Source organism: Bufo gargarizans, chromosome 1, assembly GCF_014858855.1.
Source record: "Bufo gargarizans isolate SCDJY-AF-19 chromosome 1, ASM1485885v1, whole genome shotgun sequence".
Taxonomy (NCBI): Eukaryota; Metazoa; Chordata; class Amphibia; order Anura; family Bufonidae; genus Bufo; species Bufo gargarizans.
The window spans coordinates 153,669,132-153,688,796 of NC_058080.1; the positions used below are offsets into that span (position 1 = coordinate 153,669,132).

A 19,665-nucleotide genomic window follows, 5' to 3' on the forward strand; every position below is an offset into this window, starting at 1 on the left:
TAACAATCTAGTAATAGAATGATATTATTGGAATCACTCCCTGTAGCCTTGGGAGCTTTCCAATAATAACCTTGAGAACTGAGTGGGTTCTCAAATTTCCCATAGTTCCCCAGCAGAACCCTGGAAAACTGCCTATGGTCTGAGAATAAACTCTGGATTAGAGACTGCTACCATAGGAATCCTCAGTGACTGCAGAGAGCATTTGTCAACAGTGTCAATTGTCCCAGAACTCTCCACAAGCCAGTGTGAGACTAGGGTGTAGGTTGTGCTAATTTACATCAAAAGGGGTTGTTCGGGAGGAGGGGGGGGGGGGGTACCAAGTAATTGGGAGGCTTGCTTAAAATGTCCTGCAATATGGGACTCAAACACTAGTAATATAGTTATATTAATTAATAACACACTGTATATTAATAATATGTAATATAATAAAAGTTGTTCCATTATTGCGAATCACTTTAATTTATTCTTGTTACTTCTGAAATTTGCCTTGATCATGGCATCAGTGGGCTCATGTTTTTCAAAAACTGGTGCAATGGAAAAGTGGAGTAGCTGCCTGTGGTAACTAGGGGTGAACAAATCGAATGTACTTTGCAAGCAAAAGTCTGAAGTATCTCAGTACCGATGCCGGCTCCGCAAAGCACATACATTTAATGCTCTACAGAGATAGGTCTCCGTACAGCATTAAAACGAAGTTGGGGAACAAACTGACTTCAGATTTTGGATCTAGTGGAAACCAATTCAATCTTTGCTTTCAGTTTTCAAAGGGCCTCTGAAAAGCTAAATTTGTCCTTGTACTAGTTTTGAAAAATGTTCCCATTGTCTTTTATTTTAAAGAGGTTGTGTAAAAGTATGGCGGGAATCTCCTATGCTATCTATGATTGGTTGAGGTCCATCCTGTAGAACAAAATAAATAAATAAATAAAAAACATTCAAACCTTCACCAACCTTTCCGATGCTGGTCCATTTGCTCGTGCTCTTAACTTCCTGGTCCCGGCTTGACATGCCAGAAAGACCAGGAAAGTTGAGCTTAGCCAACCATTGCCCATAGATGTGCCCCACCTCAACCAGTGACTGGCTGGACAGGCATTTCCCGCATGTGAGCCAGGAGTAGAAAGTGAGGAGCATCAGGGGCCAGACCACCAGGAGCAGGAAGTGGGAAGCAGCGGTGGCCAGTCCAGCATCGGAACAGCAACAGAGGGAAATCAGTGAGAGTGGTTTATTTTTGATTTCTTACTCATTGTCTTTTTTTTTTTATCAGATTTTCCTGGAAAATCCCTTTAAACATTTTTGGGAAGTGCTTGTTCTCTTATTATACTGTTTCTATGTAAACATTTTTGAGGTAATCACTGTAATTACTGTCTATACAATTCTTACTCTGTACAAGCCTACAGATGATGTTAAAGCTACATATGGAAATCTTTATTAAAATAAAGCTGTAACCTATACTAACAAACTGTAAGCAGTGGATATTTTACATTTAAACAATGGGGGTCTTTCTTATGTCCAATGTGTATTTTATTAAACCATGTACAGGAGGGGGTTGGTGGTGTTTACAATACGTGTATGTCATAAAAGACAAAATGCGGGTAGGGACAAAGTTCCATCTATTTACCTGCCAGCCTGCCTCACTCAGCAGGATGTTAAAAAATGCTTAGGCTGCCTCAGCAGATTCCCAGCCCACAGCAAAAACAAACATGTTTGCTTTAGATCAAAGGAGGCTAAGCAGTGGAAAAAAGCTATAGAATTGAAAGACTGATAAAGCCATAATATAAAGCACACAGCAAGTTCTTCGAAAACGGATCTGCAGTTAGTCTTGGAGATAACAACATTAAATTCTTTGCTTTTCATGTGTGAAAAAAAAACAAGAACATGTATTCTTGATAATATTAAGATTATAATTTCCTATACTTTATCTTTCCAAGTCAGAGTGAAAATGGAAGTTAGCAAATACAGGAATACAAAGCTTTCCCCATCAATTAGCATAAAGTACTTACTGAAGAATAGTGCAAAAGAGAAGAGGAGAATCCATTTCAACTTTGTAGTTAAATTTCAGCTAGTTTTTATTTGGTTTTCAGGAGTAAAATATTGATGACCTATCCTCAGGATCTGATTGGTTGGGATCTGACTTACAACACCCCCACCGATCAGCTGTTTGAAAAGGAGCAGCCTCTTCCTAGGCCATCAGCCTCTTCCTAGTTCATCAGTCACATGGTCTATGTGCAGCTCCGTCCTATTCATGTGCATGAGCCTGAGATGCAATGCCAAGCACAGCCACTACACAATGTATGGCGCTGTTCTTGGTAAGCTGTGAGGAGGTGGCAGCTCTCACAGTAGTGCCATGGCCTCTTCAATCAGCTGATCGGTGGTGGTGCCAGGTGTCAATCAGATACTGATGAATTATCCTCAGGGTGGACCATCCATATTTTGTAACTGGACTTCCCCTTCAATAAGCCCAAAATTCTGTGCTCATTAACTTAATAACTATATGGGAGCTCAGTTTTATTGAAACATGGCTGTAAATCCCCTGATCTATTTTACACAGCCAAGGGAACCTGTCAGCTCAGCTCTCCTCATCTGGCTCGATCTGTATATAGGAAGAGTTCATTGCAATGAAGAAGCCTGTCAATATTTCTTGCTGTGTGTGGTTGGGGTAGCATGGGTCTGTTGACAGGTTCCATTCTAACAATAACATTTAGGCAACTAAACCACCATCAGGGGTGGTTAGACGTTTGAAGATTTATCAATAGGAGTTGTATAAATCTGTATATTGCAAGCTCTCCCTATTGGTAGACAGCATTTATCATTTATCTTTTTGGTTATATAGGGGGTATGAAAATGTTTTTGATAACTATAGAGAAATATTATGAATTAATACCAAATTCCAGGTGCATTAAAAATTGAAGATACGTACATTTTAAAGGATTTAATAAAAGAAGGATCTTAGAAATGCAGCCCACCTGACGGAATCCCAATCAATGCTCATAAATCTAACTGGTGACCTTTTACCATGAGTCTTATGGAAAAAGTCATGTTTAGACTAGAGATGAGCTAATCGATTCTAGCAAATCGATTTGTCTCATCAGCAGAACTTCTTCAACTGTAAAAGGTTGTCACCGCTGGTGAAGAAGCGCCCACCTGCTGCCAGATTGATAGGACCAAACATGTAGCTTGGCCCCAACAATTTCCTGCCAGCACCACTGAGTCGCAGAGCTGATGCTGAAGCAGATCCTCTGCCTTTGCTCTGTTAATCGGAGCAGCTGCTCTGGCAAGTCTAGGATAAATGTCTGGCCCTGTCACTCTAATGGCAGGTGGGTGCTTCTTCACCAGTGGGGACAGCCCCTCACAGGTGAAGAAATACTGCTAATTAGACACCGGTTTGTTAGAATCGACTTGCTCATCTCTAGTTTGGACCTTTTGTGCATCCTACTGTATTACCCTGCTGTATTCTCCACTGCAATGTCTGGAAAAAATGCTGCTTCCTAAGGACTCAGAATAGGGCTTGTCTAGGATTTTTTTTTAACCACCTGCTTTACATCCCAACCAACCGATATCTGTGAAGAAATCTAAACTTACCTGCTCCATACCGCTCCGTTCTGGCTCTGTGGCTCATGGGCTTTCTTTACTGGACTTCCGGTCCCTCTCTGTCAACTTCCAGATGGATGGGGTCACAGGTGCCACTGCATCAAATGACTGTCCTCAGTGGTGATGTGTCCTCAAGCAGCACATTAATGAATATGCCACTTGGGAACTTTTCACTGCTCAGTCTGGTCATTGGTTCCAGTGGTGCACAGGACCTGTCTGTGTGGAAACTGACTGACAGGGACCAGAGGTCCAGTAAAGAGAATCGGAACAGAGTGGTGGGAAGCACAGAGTATAGATTTCTTCTCAGGTACCGATGGGTGAGGGGTTAAAAAAAAAAAAAAACTGCATTAAGGAAGTCTTGGTTCACAAAGTAGTGAGAAACCTGAATATGTACAATAACATGTTCAGTGTAAAATCTTCAGACAGATTGTACTAATAGCACATGCCAAAATACACATGATTTAGATCATAGACTATTTTAAATCAAATATACACGAAAATAAATATATATATATTGTATTTATCGCTCCTTACCTTTTTCTTCATTAATGGTAAAAACTCCAACCCCAGATCCATCCCTTATGGAGTATCTGATTTCACCATCCCGTCCAGAATCCTCATCATGAGCTGAGATAGTCATCACTGGAGTTCCGATAGGAACATCTTCTCTGATCACTGCTTTGCTTACAAAATTCGAAAACAATGGTGCATGCAGGTTTTCATTCACATCAACAACTTCAATAGTGATGAAACAAGTTGATGAGAGAGAAGTTGGTTTTCCCCTGTCTTTAGCCCGGGCGGTCAGATTGTAAATCTGTTTCTCTTCATAATCTAACTCTTGTATTATCCTCACTGCTCCACTCAGTTTATCTACTTCAAATTTTCCATCACCATTTTCCAAAAGGCTATATCGAATTTGACTGGAAAGCCCTACATCGGGATCATATGCATCTATCCAAGTCACCAACGTTCCCACAGGAAGGTCTTCTCGAACTTTAACATGATAGTTGGATGGAATGAACATTGGGGAATTGTCATTTACATCTTCAACTAATATTTTTAGGAACACGGTAGAAAACAATTGAGGTTCATTCTCTGCTTGGTCTCGTGCTTGAATTTTGAGTAAATGCATATGTTGCTTCTCTCTATCTAGTGGAGTAAGTGCTTTCACTATCCCAGTCACACTGTCTATTGTAAAGATATTTGTATCTGTAAGAATAGAATATCTCACTTCACCATTAGCTCCCAGATCATTGTCAGAAGCTTCTATTTTAATAATAGCTTGGTTTCCTTCCTCATTTTCTTTGACCTCCACAACATAACTCTCCTGAAGAAACTCTGGTGGGTTGTCATTGGCATCAAGCACTGAAATGTCTAAAAGGTGCCAGGCAGATTTTTGTGGTAGTCCAAGGTCATAAGCTGTGATGTTCAAAGTGTATAGATCTTTTAGCTCTCTGTCAAGTGGTGAAAGAATTTGTATCCAACCATTATCTATATCTATAGTGAAACAACTATCATCGTTCCCTCCAGAAATAGCATACACCAATTTACCGTTGAACCCAGTGTCAACGTCATTTGCTTCCATATGAATTATATGTGTTCCCACATCTGCATTCTCCTTGACTTCAATTCTGCTAGGGATTGTGCTTATAAATTGAGGGGCATGTGAGTTTGCCAAGTGAGTGTCAAAGTAAGTTTCCTCTAGTGATCCACGATTAAACAACTTGTTGGCCTGTAGAAGTTTCTCAGCAAGCATTTTGGCAACCCCAGTTTCTTCACAATTTAAGTGAACAACCTTGCGGCTTGAAGTTACAGTAATATTAATATAAATTGGTTTGGCCAAGTGTTCACCATCCGTAGCTGTAATCCTCAAACTATGAAAGGAGACTTTTGCTGCAGGGCCTTCTGAAAGAGACTGTTTCAAGGAAAGAACTCCAGAATTGGGATTCAGTGTAAATAAATCTAATTCATTTCCAGATTCTATCTGGTATTTCACCAACTGAAGCTCGTCAGCATCAATAGCAGAAACAGTAGTTATTTGTTCTCCAATGCCAAGATCCTTGGGGACTGAACCTTCACAGTTTATCTTCTCAAACAATGGTTTGTTGTCATTTAGATTATTTAATGTCACTGTGATAGGAATTTCAACTTCTCTTCGATAAGGAAGACCCCAGTCTGATGTTCTAATCTTTAATGTATAGACTCTTGGCATTAGCTCATAATCTAATTCTTCTGCGGTGCTAATTACTCCTGAAAAGGAATCGATGACAAATGGCACAGGATTTACGTTGGCTATGCTATAGGTGACATACCCATTCTCCCCTTCATCATGATCGATGGCACTGACAGTAAGAACATGACTACCTATAGGCACATTTTCATCAACCATGGCTTTATATGAAGTCTGGGTGAACTCAGGAGCATTGTTGTTCATGCCAAGCACTTTGATCATAACTGTTGTGAAGGCTTTTTTGTCATTGGTCATAATATCCAACTCAATATGGGAAGAATCCTTTGCTTTTAATGGGGCTAAAGTTGTAATGAGGCCAGTGATGGTATTTAATCTGAATCTATTTAAGTCTTTAGTGTGTTTAAAAGCATATTTTAAATGTGGGTGACTTGGAACTGCTTTCACCATGGCAATAGGTGTATTGGGAGGAGCAAACTCACTTACTTCAGCCTTGTACACATCTTTTTCAAACTTTATTGGACCATACTTAAATTGTGAAGATTTAATGTGGATGACCTTTGGGTGCGAAAACTGTGGTGGGGATCCCTTGTCTTTAGCTTGTAGGGTCAAGTTGAAACCAAATGGATGGGTATCCCAATCAATCTCTTTTACAGATACAAGCTTATATTCTTTACTTCCTGGAGATGACCTGTTAGTCCTGAAGTACTGTAGAGAGTCCCCTGCTAAAATACTTAAAGAAGCAATTTCTCCATTGGTTCCTTGGTCCTGGTCATCCACAGTTAAAATTGCATAAGTCAAATCTTTATCAAGTTCAGAAGGAGTGAGAGTAACAGAGATGACAGGGGCATGCAAATTTGCTTGTTCAACGTGAATAACTAGCCTGGCCATACTGCTAATCCCACTACTTCCATATAACTTCATTCCTCGGTCCACTGCAAGAATTTCCATGTCATACTGCTTGGTCTCTGAATAGTCAAGTTTGCTAGTTAGTATAATAGCACCGCTAGTTGGATGAATAGCAAACATATCAGTTCTCTCTTTAAAGCTGTAATAAAATTCCCCATTGGTTCCAATGTCTGCATCTGTTGCACTGACTTTTGCAATACTGCTCCTTATTGCTGTGTTCTCTGGCAAAGAAACACTGTACAAAGTTGGTGAAAACAGCGGCCTCAAATCATTTGTGTCCAGTACCTGAACTCTAACTCTTGTGCGTGCTTCAACATTTGAGCTCTTCTCCACTGCCTTGATAGAAAGGAGGTAGTGATCTCTAACCTCTCTATTAAGATTTGCTGTGTTACCACCCTTGGTACGTATCCTCAGGAAGCAAAAATCCCCCAAGATGTGCTCTTCTGCTTTGAAAAGGTTTTCATTGTCCCCAGAGACTATTTTATATTTGATGTCCCAATCAGGGTTTTTAAGATAAATACCCATTTTTGTTGGGTGGCCAACATAAGTCTTTGCAGCTGAGTTTTCATAGATAGTGGCATTGTAGTGGTGCTGATTAAACCGAAATGATGAGGAATGATGGCTTTCATCACAGTCACCAAAATGTTGCAGTAACATCAATAAGAGAAGCGAGGTCAAGTATTTGCCCATGATGGATGAAGTACACAAAATCACCTGGAAAAGAAAAGAGAAAGGAAATGAATATAAACCTCCAGGACACATAATTAATTATTATTATTATTTACTTTGTGTGCATGCTTTACATTTACTGTGTACTGGATGGAGACCACATTAATGATATTTTTAATATATACCAAAATAATTATTTACATCTGTTAGTAGTGACATCTGACCCCAGGCACAGCACTGGGGACAAAGGAAATATAGCAGCATCATTAAGGCAATCACAATCTCTCACCACAGGTTGGCGTGCACCTAATCAACTGAGGCTATTAAGCTTATTCTTACAGGTTTTAAAAGACACTAATTTAATTACTACGAAACCTTAAGGTGGCCACACACATTACATAGAAGTTGGGTAATGGTTGAACAGCAGTTGAACAAACAATCATCAGGTGTACGATCAGACATCCACAGTTTAGTCCATAATGACCGTTATAGTTGTATAGTTGTTCAAACTGCCCATACATGTTCAATGAAACCAAGAGATGGATCAAAGATCTTTCTGGGAATGTTCTTTAAAGAAAGATCTTTTGTTTCACTATAGGACTAAAAATATTAAACACGGCTGACTTCTTTTCCAATGATAATCATCTGTCATTGGTTGGCTAAAGCCATTTTTTATTGCTACACTTCGCCTGACGAAAGTTCATTTTGGTTGAAATTCTCCACTTTGATCAACTTTAGACTAATGTGTATGGGTACCTTAACTATGCATACAAATTTTGCTTCTATTAAACAAGTACCTAAATGACTCTGTATAAGCTGAGTTCAAGTACCTATGTAGAGTACTATGCCAAGTCAGAAGACAGGGCGATCTAATCCTCATATTTTATAATATATGGGTTGGGATTAGAGCTAAAAGAGTAAAATACTGCAAACCAATTGCATTTCAGTAAATTATTGTAACGCATATATACACAAACATTTTTCAGGACCATCAAGAACTGATTAGTTACAGATTAATGGAAGGGTCAATGGAAACACGGCACTGTGGCTAAGTGGTCAGCAACATTACATTGTATAACTAGCTACATCATTTCCACTTTTTACCTACTATAAAAGTAACTACTAGACCAGCCAACCATCTGTTTGATGTTTGGCCAATGTTCATTTGGCCTATGTAAACAGGAGATATGCTGCCGATACTAACTTAAACAAACCGCCGCACAATTGATCGTAAGTATGAATTATCTATCATATGGCTTTTATTGCTCGTTATCTGCCTGTGTAAAACGTCCTTAACAAGTGCTGATTGACTTGCTATGCTGCTGATTACCACTCAGCAGAAATAGGACTCTTAGTCCTCTTGCCTCATTCTGAATCAGTGCAAGCTCAGCCAAACCAAACATTTTTGGATATTAGGTGATATGGAGAAATAGCTATTGTCAGTTATAGAATGAAAATGGTCAAACTAAAGAATTATTCCAGGACTTTGTTATTGATGGCCTAGCCTCATGATTGGCCATCAATATCTTATTGACACGGGTTCAACACCCCGCACCCCACCGATTGACTGTTTCAGAGTAGTTCCAGTGCCGGAGTAGCAGTTGGGGAAAGATGGCTGTCCCCATTTACAGAATAAAAATCTACAATCAGAAAAAAATAAAATAAAAAAATATTAGAAAAAAAGAATATGTGGCACTATCTGGTAAATTAAATGGGTGACTCATCCCCTTTAAAATATTTCCACATTAGGCATAGGGCTACACAATCTTGTCTAATAAGTTGCATAAGTTACTATTATTGTGAATAATGAAAAAAAAGTAGTAGATCCCTACTGATTAAGTTATGTATCCTGCACCATACTGTATCTTTAGAAACAATACATCTGAATAATGGCTAAATGGAGCACAGTGATGTAGTGCTATTCTTCTGGCAAACAATGAATCTGTATGGGCATGAGTGATCGTAGCAGTGATTGTTCGTTCCTGTACAAAGGAGATGATTGCTTCTTGTAAATGCAGCTACAACCTCTGCCGAAAATTAAGCAATTATCGGGAATACTTAGTTTGTTCCCAATTTTAGCCAGTGCATCGGCCCATGTAAAAGGTGCCTAACAGAATGTTACTACTTGGTTTGTCAAATCACAGTTTGTCAAACTTTACAGATTTCATGTCACCTCCTCGACTCAAGTTTGCTGTCATGTAGATGAATCGATTTCTATTTTATCCTCACGATGAATTTGATAATCTATTGAATTGTAAGCAGCCCGGCACCTGTCAGCAATACTTTATATCATTGAGGAACCTGGCAAATATACGTAGCATGTTTTCAATGAGGCCATTTGGGGACTATTCCACCCAAGATGTTTATGTCATCTGTCTAAATGAGAATGCAAAGTGGTACACAGGAAAAAAATGAATAAAAAAATGCTATTAAAACTTTACTATGGGAATAAATCAGAGCGCCTTGTCAAGACAAATGCAGCAATTGTTTAGAGAAGAGGTGGAAAAAATGAATAGGACCTCTGGGGAAATGATTCACAATGTACATACACCTACCAATTTGAGTGTCATTTGTAGTCTTAAATCAGTCTACCTACTTGTCACATTTAACAATGGTTAACGGCTTATTGACCAATTCACTGTGTGTGTTTTGTGCTTTCTGCCAGAGCTCTGGGGAATATTAGAAAATCTATGAAACTTCTTTTCTGAGAGGAGGAGAAAGAACTGTGCATCTTCATTTAACTAAAGGTCAATGTTGCACAGATGTTTTAGGCCCAGAAGAAGGACTGTTATAATTCTGTTCATCCTACAGAATCAATGACCCATTAGATTTCAGCTTGTGCAGAAGGTTTTGGGAACCAATAGTGAAAATAGAAAAAAATAAACTTTCCATTCCTGTGCCCGTGACTGTCATCTCGCTTGGCTAAAGAAGAGCTTGTCCAGCACAAAGGGTAAAACCCACGTACCTTTATGGAGGTCCAAGAATGATAAAATTACCGTTCAGGTGCTCTTAAACCCAAATTAAGGTTAAGAGCGTCTTCATCCATCAAGTGGCTTCTGATGTGTTTATTCAAAGTGACCACTGTTAAACTTCAATAAATTTGAATTGGCTTTTTATGCTGTCAGGCTCTTATTCATGTTGAGAACCACTGCAACTTCCATCAATAAAAGAAGATGAACAATTGAATATGAGCACTCTAGTAATGCCTGCTGACTGTAGAAAGGACAGTAGAACCTGCTTAGGGCACTGCTGTCCAGGATTGCTAACCAGAAGTTTCCTTTTTTTCTGGACAACTTATCCCAAAATCACGGAGAGCTTTTCGTGGACAAATTGGAAAACTATCATAAATGATAAAGATTATGAATAATGCATGTGTACAGCTCAATATACCGCTAAGAACTCATTACCAGCATTTACTGTGAGCTGTAAAATCATGATAATTACCACTATCTAGTCTAGTACCACAAGCCTAAAAAAATCACAGAAACAGGAAAAAAGTTGCCTATTTTTATGGACTGTCCAAAAATTTCTGAATGGTTGGCAACACTGCTGGTGTCCTGACCAGAGGTCTCAATGTAAAACCTGTCAGATCTGCCATTTAGGTGTCAAGTTCTTGTGTCGCCCTTATTTCCTCATAGATTGTAAGTTCTCACTACTCCTTTTTGAACTTTTCATTTCTTATAGAAATTAGAAAAATTCATAAGATTTGTTTCCTTCTGATTTGTCCAAATCGGACAAGAAATTTTGATTCCTGTACAAACTAAAGTGTTTTAAATGCCTAGACAATCTCTTTCTCTATTGCAAAATTCTACCTGAAGAAATCTGAAGAAATTCTGATTTAAAAAACAAAAACACTGGGTCAAATTCTGACTTTAATGAATCAATTTGCTCATTTCTAGATACTTACTTTGTAATGTCAGATTTGGTTGTACATGTACCATATAAAATATAAAGTGCAGCAGATACATTTTCTTTTTTTTTACTACATTGGAAGTGCTGCAGTTTTTATTTTTTTTATTTATTTGACGATTGGTTGCGTCTATACTGCTGGCACTCCAGACTTCAAGTACGGTTAGTGCTGCCATCCAGATGGCAGCTACAGTATCTCTACTAACCTCCCCCCATACCTATGGATTGTCAGCTCCGATGAACATGCATGGGTTCTGAATTAGAAGAAGGGCATGAGCCTCTGCATGACACCTCTTCCTTCTGTAACCCTGACATCTACCGTCCAGAACTCTGGAAGGCTCTCATACACATCAGCTGTTTAGCCAATCCCGCCAAGATCGGTGGGTTCACCCAACATTAAGGTGCATGGCCAGCTGCAGCCAATCTATGTTAATATAGCCAAATTGTATTTGCCTGCCCTCTATGGCTTATATTCTCATAATGAACTGCCAAATATCAAAAGTCTACATTTATTGAGCAGCCCTTTGTAAGTCTTATTTAGTAAAGGCTCTAAAGTTGCTGGAAATGAGTTTGAGTGGCCCTTCAATTTCTTAGTAATCACAGTGATTGATACACAGTATATTGTCCAACAATGCTGCTTCTTCAATGTCAAGTCTAAGATAGAGCGGTTCACCACCATGAAGTAAATTCCTTCCCTACTGTTCTTTTGTGACTTGATACTACTGGAGATTTCATACTATCTCAATAAATATTGCATTTATATAGCTTTTGTGTTCACTTCCTAGGGACGCTCTCCATGAGCATAATAATACAATGTACTGTGCTACATTAAAGGGACAGCTCATGGAAGGATAAAAGTAAATCCAAGAAAGCAACTTGTTTAATAAAACAATATGTGCATGAAATATACAGAGAGATGAAAGTGTCTGAGATCTCTCGGGCAGAGGTTTCTCTTTGTAAACTGCAATGCTGAGAGGCACAGAGACCGCTAGATTTGGAGTATGTACTGTATGAACTAGCTCCCAGCACGATGCATTCTCTTCCATTTATTAAGTTGTTTAGACAGAGTTGCTGCTCCTCTAAGGTTTGTATATTCTGCATAGCCTTACATAACGCTGTCCTCACAAGAGGGACAGATTCATTCCACAGTGACACATGTATATCTGAGAGATAAGGGCAAAGGTGTCACCTAAAGCACTCTGTCCACTTATTTACACGGCCCAAATATTGGCCGATTATCTGGAACGAACACTTGTTCCCAATAATTGACCAGTCTAAAGGTGCCTCAAATCATCCGATGAACGAGTGAAACGATCGTTCAACTGGTGATATGATCGAAAGTGCGGACACCTCTATCACTGTTCCCAGGCAGGAGATTGTGGTGAAGAAGGAATTCAAAATCACATGGATCTGTGAGGATATTATATATATATATATATATATATATATATATATAAAAATATATATATATATATATATATATATATATATATATACAGTATAACATAAATCATAAAGGTTTTATGATTTGACTGGAATAATATTTCTTTAGCTCTGAGACTAAGTTGTCACTATGGCATTGCACTATTAAATGAAAAATGCTGTGGTTATAATAGAGCGAGGTGTAGCCGTAGGCAGGTGTAATACAAATACAAGGGCACTGCTGGTATACCACAGCTGATATTATTTTATGGGTAGGTTGTCTCTATAGTTGGGCAGCTTTATCCCCGCAAATGCTACAACTTTTACCTCTGCAATATTACCATTCACCAAAACATAACAATCCAATGACATATACAATATATATATATATATATATATATATATATATATATAGCATTACACTGAAAATTGTGACATACTAAAACCAAAGTATAGCAGTAACACAATTTCGATTTATCCATGTTCCCAGTGTACGCATGTGTCTTTGTGCAGTGTGCTGCTGCATATGGTGCTTGCTTCTGTATGGCAGCCATGGTAGCGGGCACCTGTACTTTATTTCATATTGTTTGGAGGCACTGGTCAAACTTAATTTTTTGCAAGCTACATTTTGGGGAGCGGCTGTCTCCATTTGGACCGTGCACTCCTGCCCACCTATCCAGGGCTTCTAATCAGAGTATAGTATAGCTGGATTCTACACTTCCCTGAATTTTGTAGGCTAAGGCCCCACAGAAGCAAGTCTAATAGTGTAGGTCCTGTCCGTTAGAAGCCACCTTGTTGCTGGTAGATGGGCTGGACACATTTGTGATAAAAAATGTGCACAAAGAGCTCCTAAAGTTCATATAGTACAGTAAGTATAGCAATAATGCAATTCCGATTTATCCATGTTTCCAGTGTACGCATGTGTCTTTGTGCTGCTGCATATAGTGCTTGCTTCTGTATTGCAGCCATGGTAGTGTGAACCTATACTTTATGACACATTGTTTGGAGGAGCTGGTCTAACATTGTTTTTTGTATTAAAACTTTTATTAGGAATACAATACAATAAAATTATGCTGCTTAAAGGGGTTGTCTCACTTCAGCAAATGGCATTTCTCATGTAGAGAAAGTTATTACGAAGCACTTACTAACGTATTGTTATTAGCCATATTTCCTCCTTTGCTGGCTTAATTCATTTTACATTATACACTGCTCGCTACGACCACCTTGCAATCCAGCAGGGCCTCTCTGGTGGCCGAAACCACGGAAACGCAAATAGGACAGTGCTTTTTTCTATAGTGTGCAAGCACGTCCACCTCTGCTTAATTGCAGGGTGGTCGTAACCAGGGCTTTTTTTCTGGCGAAACGCCGCAGGCTGCGATGTATCAGCGGGGAGGGACTGGGAGGAGGAGCTGGGGGCCGGTGCGCTCACTGTGCTCCGGCCCCCAGCTCCAGTAGTTATAAAATGTGTACAATTAATAAGGATTCTATTCATGAAGCCCCCTCTGCAGTAGAACATTCAATATAGCCACATCCTACTCACAGGGCTGTTATCATAATGCTGGCCGGCCGGGCAGACGAGCGGCAGCATCACGACTGACGTCATGTGCCTACTTTCTGAATGAAGGAGGCGGCGCAGGCATGTGACGTCAGTCGTGACGCTGCCGCTCGTCTGCCCGGCCGGCCAGCATTAAGATAACAGCCCTGTGAGTAGGATGTGGCTATATTGAATGTTCTACTGCAGAGGGGGCCTCATGAATAGAATCCTTATTAATTGTACACATTTTATAACTAGTCTGTACTGGAGCGGCAATGGGGGGGGGGGTCTGTGGATGGCACTGTTATGGGGGGGGGTCTGTGGATGGCACTGTTATGGGGTGGGGGGTCTGTGGATGGCACTGTTATGGGGTGGGGGGGTCTGTGGATGGCACTGTAATGGGGTGGGGGTCTGTGGATGGCACTGTTATGAGGTGGGGGGTCTGTGGATGGCACTGTAATGGGGTGGGGGGTCTGTGGATGGCACTGTTATGGGGTGGGGGGGTCTGTGGATGGCACTGTCATGGGGTGGGGGGTCTGTGGATGGCACTGTTATGGGGTGGGGGGGTCTGTGGATGGCACTGTTATGGGGTGGCGGGGGTCTGTGGATGGCACTGTTATAGGATGGGGGATCTGTGGATGCCATCCCCAGATCCCCCATTAACAGTACCATCCCCATCTGGGGGGTTTCTTTGCTGGGATGGACTTTTATAGCCCCCCCAAATTTTACTTGCATCCCTGTTCTCTAAAGGGGCGGTTTTAGGGGGCGGTCCTAGGGGTGGGTAGGGGCGTGGCCAGGGGAGGGGGGGGTGAGTTCCACCACCTTTTCTCTGAGAAAAAAAGCCCTGGTCGTAACCATGGAAACCAGAATGGTTTAGTATGATGGAAAAATAAATCAAGCCAGTAAAGGAGACAATATGGATAATCACTGTACAGTAGTAAGTGCCTAATACTAACTTTCTCTACATGATAAATGTAATTTGCTGAATTAAGACAGCGCCTTTAATCTAAATAGGCAATTATACTAAGGTACATATATATAGGGATATAGAATATATATGCGCGGTATAAGATAAAACTGCTCTTTATAACTGTCTTATTTACATGTCATTAAACAATATACCTACAATGTGTTCTTAATAAAATCTAGGTTTTAATATTAGTCAACATTTTTGTTTAAAAATATACAAGATTTATACCCCAGGAAGTTTAGATTGAAGTGTTAAAGACAACTGTGTTAGGCTACATGCACACGAACATTGTTTGTTTCTGTGTCCTTTCAATTTTATTTTTTTTGCGGATAGGATGCGGACCCATTCATTTCAAAGGGTCCGTAAAAAATGCGGACAGCACACCGTGTGCTGTCCGCATTAGTATGTCCGTTCCGTAGCCCCGCCCAAAAAATAGAACATGTCCTATTCTTGTCCGTTCTAGGCATTGTTACAATGGATCCGCAAAAAAATGGATGGCATATGGATGTCATTGTTTTTTTTTGCGGATCCGCAATTTGCGGACCGCAAAACACATACAGTCGTGTGGATGTAGCCATATTTGATTTGATGACTATTTCTACTATATCTTTAGCTATTAGATAATCTAACATGGCTTTCTATTGAGACACAGCACAGCTCTGATGGGGTCTTTCATGGAATATTTGATTATTTATGGGTCTGCTTCTTCATAATTCACAAGAGATTCTTTGTTACTGAGTAGAAAGGTGAAAACGTAAAGGAAAGCAAACAATGAGTAAACAAGCGCTGCATAAAACACACAGGCGCGTCCCACGCTTACTGTACAACCTTTAATAATTTCCTATAACTTTTCCAACTGCCAGACTCAGGCTCCGCTTTTTTCTCGAAGACCATGGGTATTGATTTGTGCTCTTTCAACAAATGCTATGGCCTACAGCAAACTATCCTCTGAACAGATTCTATGCCTGGCAAACTACCAGCAAAATGCTTCACGAGAGCAAATGAAGACAAATATTGCACTAAAATACAAGGTGAGCAGACACTTCCTCACTGTATCCTTAAAGGGTTTCTACCACTTGCTGTGGACACATTTCCTTTTTTAGACACTAGCGATCCGCTAGTGTCTGCATTCGGCGGCATTCGGCGCAGGCGCAGTCAATGTCTGACCGCTCAGACATTGACTGCGCCTGCGCCGAATGCAGAGACGAACGGCGCAGGCGCGAGATTTCGGACGCCAGAAGCAGGGGGAGGATCGATTTCACTAGGAGATGGGCGTGCTGGAGCGAGGAGCTGGGCGGCAGTTTATGAAGGTAGACGGAGCCTCTAGGTGCTGAAAATACGCCCGCATAGCACCTAGAGGCTCATTTGCATAAATATAAAAGTGCCTTTTTAAAGAAAACGGCGGAACGGAGGAATATAATACTTGGCTTGTATGGTACATCAGACACTAGCGGATCGCTAGTGTCTAAAAAAGGAAATGTGTCCACAGCAAGTGGTAGAAACCCTTTAATACTGCAAAATATACATCTGCCCCAAGTGAAGGAATATAATGCTAGTATATAAAGCACAATGGGGCACATTTATTAAGACCTGACATTTTAGACGCCGGTCTTAATAAGCCCTTGCGCTGGTGGTGGATCGCTGAAGTTATGTACAGGCACCAACCTCTTCATTACTTTGGCGTAACCATTCTAAGGCCTCATGAAAGGGCACCATCCGTGCAGCTGCCGCAGACGGATCCAGACCCATTCAACTTCAATGGGTCTGTGATCCGTCCACACCATGAAAAAATAGAACACGTTCAATTTTTTTTGCAGTGCGGAAGCACGGAGAGAAAGCCCACAAAAGCACATTCAAGTGAATGGGTCTGCATCCGTGATGCGGTGCACAAACGGACAGTGCCTGTAAATTCTGGACCTGCTCTCTGCGGGCCACAATACGGGCACGGCCGGGCAACAGCCATGTGCACGAGGCCTAAGTATAAGACAGCTTACCTCTATCCATTGATTTGTACATCGGTTTTCTGTGGGCACTTAGGTTTCCACCCAATATACTAAACATGTTGATAACTTATCAGCTTTCCCGCAGAATTACCAGCGCCCTAGCGTATGTTTGCATTACATGTCAGTGAAAATCTAGGACGTAAACTCCACCTGGGCAGAACCTGGTGCGACTGAATCAGCACTCATTGGCTGTATAATGCTTTTCAACCAAATGCTTATTATTACTTTTAGCAATCAAAACCATTAATGATTACCTACAGTTGCATTCATTGAGATGACACGGTGGGAAGGACATCATGCATAATCGCCGATTTGTTTTAAATCAAATATTCTGCAGCGCTTTACAGACATCATCATCCCTCTAAATCCCCCCAGAGGAGCTCACAATCTAAGTTCCCTATCAGTATGTCTTTGGAGTGTGGAAGGAAACCAACACAAACATGGGAAGAACATACAAACTCCATGCAGATGTTGTCCTTGGTTGGATTTCGACCTAGGACCCCATAGCTGCAAGGGTCCAGTGTTACCCACTGAGCCACCGTGCTGCCCAAACCTCTCCTGCAAATGGGATCACTTGACGACAAAAACATTATGTATGACATCCCTTCAATGTACCAGAAGTGGTAATAATCCAGTTGATGCATAAAGCAGGTGACACTAGAAAGGCTCATCCCCATTGCGGCCTGCTATTGGCTACTCCGCTATCGCTGGATGTTTGGATCCGCGCGATGGTGAGATGCAGGCCTGGGGAGCGAGGTAAGTATAATCTATATCAGGGGCCCGGGCATTAGGCAGGTTTAGACTTTAAATAACCCCTTTAAGCTATCAGGCTGCTTTGATTGTTAGGACCAGGCAGTGGTAAAGCAACAAGGGTGCAACAAGAGCAATGGTGATGCCCTCATTACACCAAAGGCCTCATTTGAATATTAGGAAATAGAATATAGAAGGAAAGAGCAGTAGGGGAGATTTATCAAACTGTTGTGAGGTAGAACTGGTTTAGTTGCCCATAGCAACCAATCAGATTCCTCCTTTCATTTTCCAAAGGAGCTGTGAAAAATGAAAGGAGGAATCTGATTGGTTGCTATGGGCAACTAAGCCAGTTCTACCTCACACCAGTTTGATAGCTCTCCCCCAGTGTTTTAATCAGGTGAAGCACAGCTCTGTGCCTATGCAGTTTGATAGGGAAGTCGCTGGTGACAGATTCCTTTTGTAGTGGGAGTAGAGGCATGCGTTATACTCCTGTGTACCGCTGATAGAGATGGGGATTATTACAGTACATTTTATTTCCCACCTGGAGACTGTTTTTCTTCATCTTATTTCTACAGCAACCAAATAAGAGATAAGAGGGAAAAGTTGTGTGCTAGTAATAAACAGATCAATAGGCCGACACAGCAGAGCCCGCGGTGCGCAGTCAGTTATTTGTTTACAGACAGAAACTATGCAATTTAAGACATGAACTATGAGCTCTTCAACGAGGAGGCCACACACCCATGTTTGGTCAAATGAGATATGAAATATGAATCACAATGCAATAATTACAGAGCTGATTACCGAGAAAATAGTAAAATAGAACCTAAAGAGGAGAGTGGAAAAGAGACTACAATGCCCTTATAAATCTGGGAAAACTTAAAGAGGTCCTGTCACCGCTCCTGACATGTCGGTTTTAGGGTGGGTTCACATCACGTTTTTCCCATCCACTTAGGCCTCATGCACACGACCATGTTCCATGTCCGTTGTTCCGTTTTTCGTAATTTTCTGCGGACCCATTGACTTTCAATGGGTTCGTTGAAAACCCAGCTAATGCACCGTTTGTCATCCGCATTCGTGATCCGTGGTTCCAGTCTATCAAAAAAATATAACCTGTCCTATTATTTTCGTGGAAAACGGTTCGCGGACCCATTCAAGTCAATGGGACCGCAAAAAAACATGGATGCACACAAGATTGTCATCCGCGTCCGTTTTTTTCCTATCATTTGCTTTATGTCTGGTGATCCTCCAAAAATAAAGGAAGACACACGGAAACAAAAACGGAAACGGATCACAGAACAATGGAACCACATTTTTCGGAACAGAACACAACAACGGTCATGTGCATGAGGCCTTAATGGATACAAAAAAACAGATGCCTCAGACTGATGCCATACAGTGGCATCTGTTCACCATAGAGTTCCATTGTTAAAAAAAGTTTTTTTCCCATTGTACTTTTTTTACCGGACTGCAGGACACAAGAACGTGGTGTGCTGTGTTTTTGTATCCTTTTTTCCTAATGTATACGTCAAATAGAGGCATAAAATGTGCCTTGGATTCCCCATGTAATAACAATTGTGCGGCATCTATTGTTATGACTCTATGATGTGGCATCCCTCTGTTATTCCTGCTAGAAGTTATAAATGAAGCATCAGAAGGCTGCAGTAAAGGTAAAGCTGGGTGTTACCCATTTGGGGGAGGGGCACTGGCAGCACTGATCTGACACTGGCAG

At 40.8% G+C, this 19,665-nt stretch overlaps 1 protein-coding gene across 6 annotated transcripts in view; it reads right to left on the minus strand.

The window, feature by feature from the left end:
- FAT1 (FAT atypical cadherin 1) overlaps window positions 1-19,665 on the minus strand; it is a 241,129-nt gene that overhangs the window by 176,222 nt on the left and 45,242 nt on the right. For all 6 annotated transcript variants that reach the window (XM_044299767.1, XM_044299794.1, XM_044299760.1 and 3 more), the window contains exon 2: window positions 4,117-7,393. In XM_044299767.1, coding sequence (XP_044155702.1) covers window positions 4,117-7,369 — 3,253 coding nt within the window. In that variant the 5' untranslated portion in view covers window positions 7,370-7,393. The remainder of the gene's footprint in view (window positions 1-4,116; window positions 7,394-19,665) is intronic.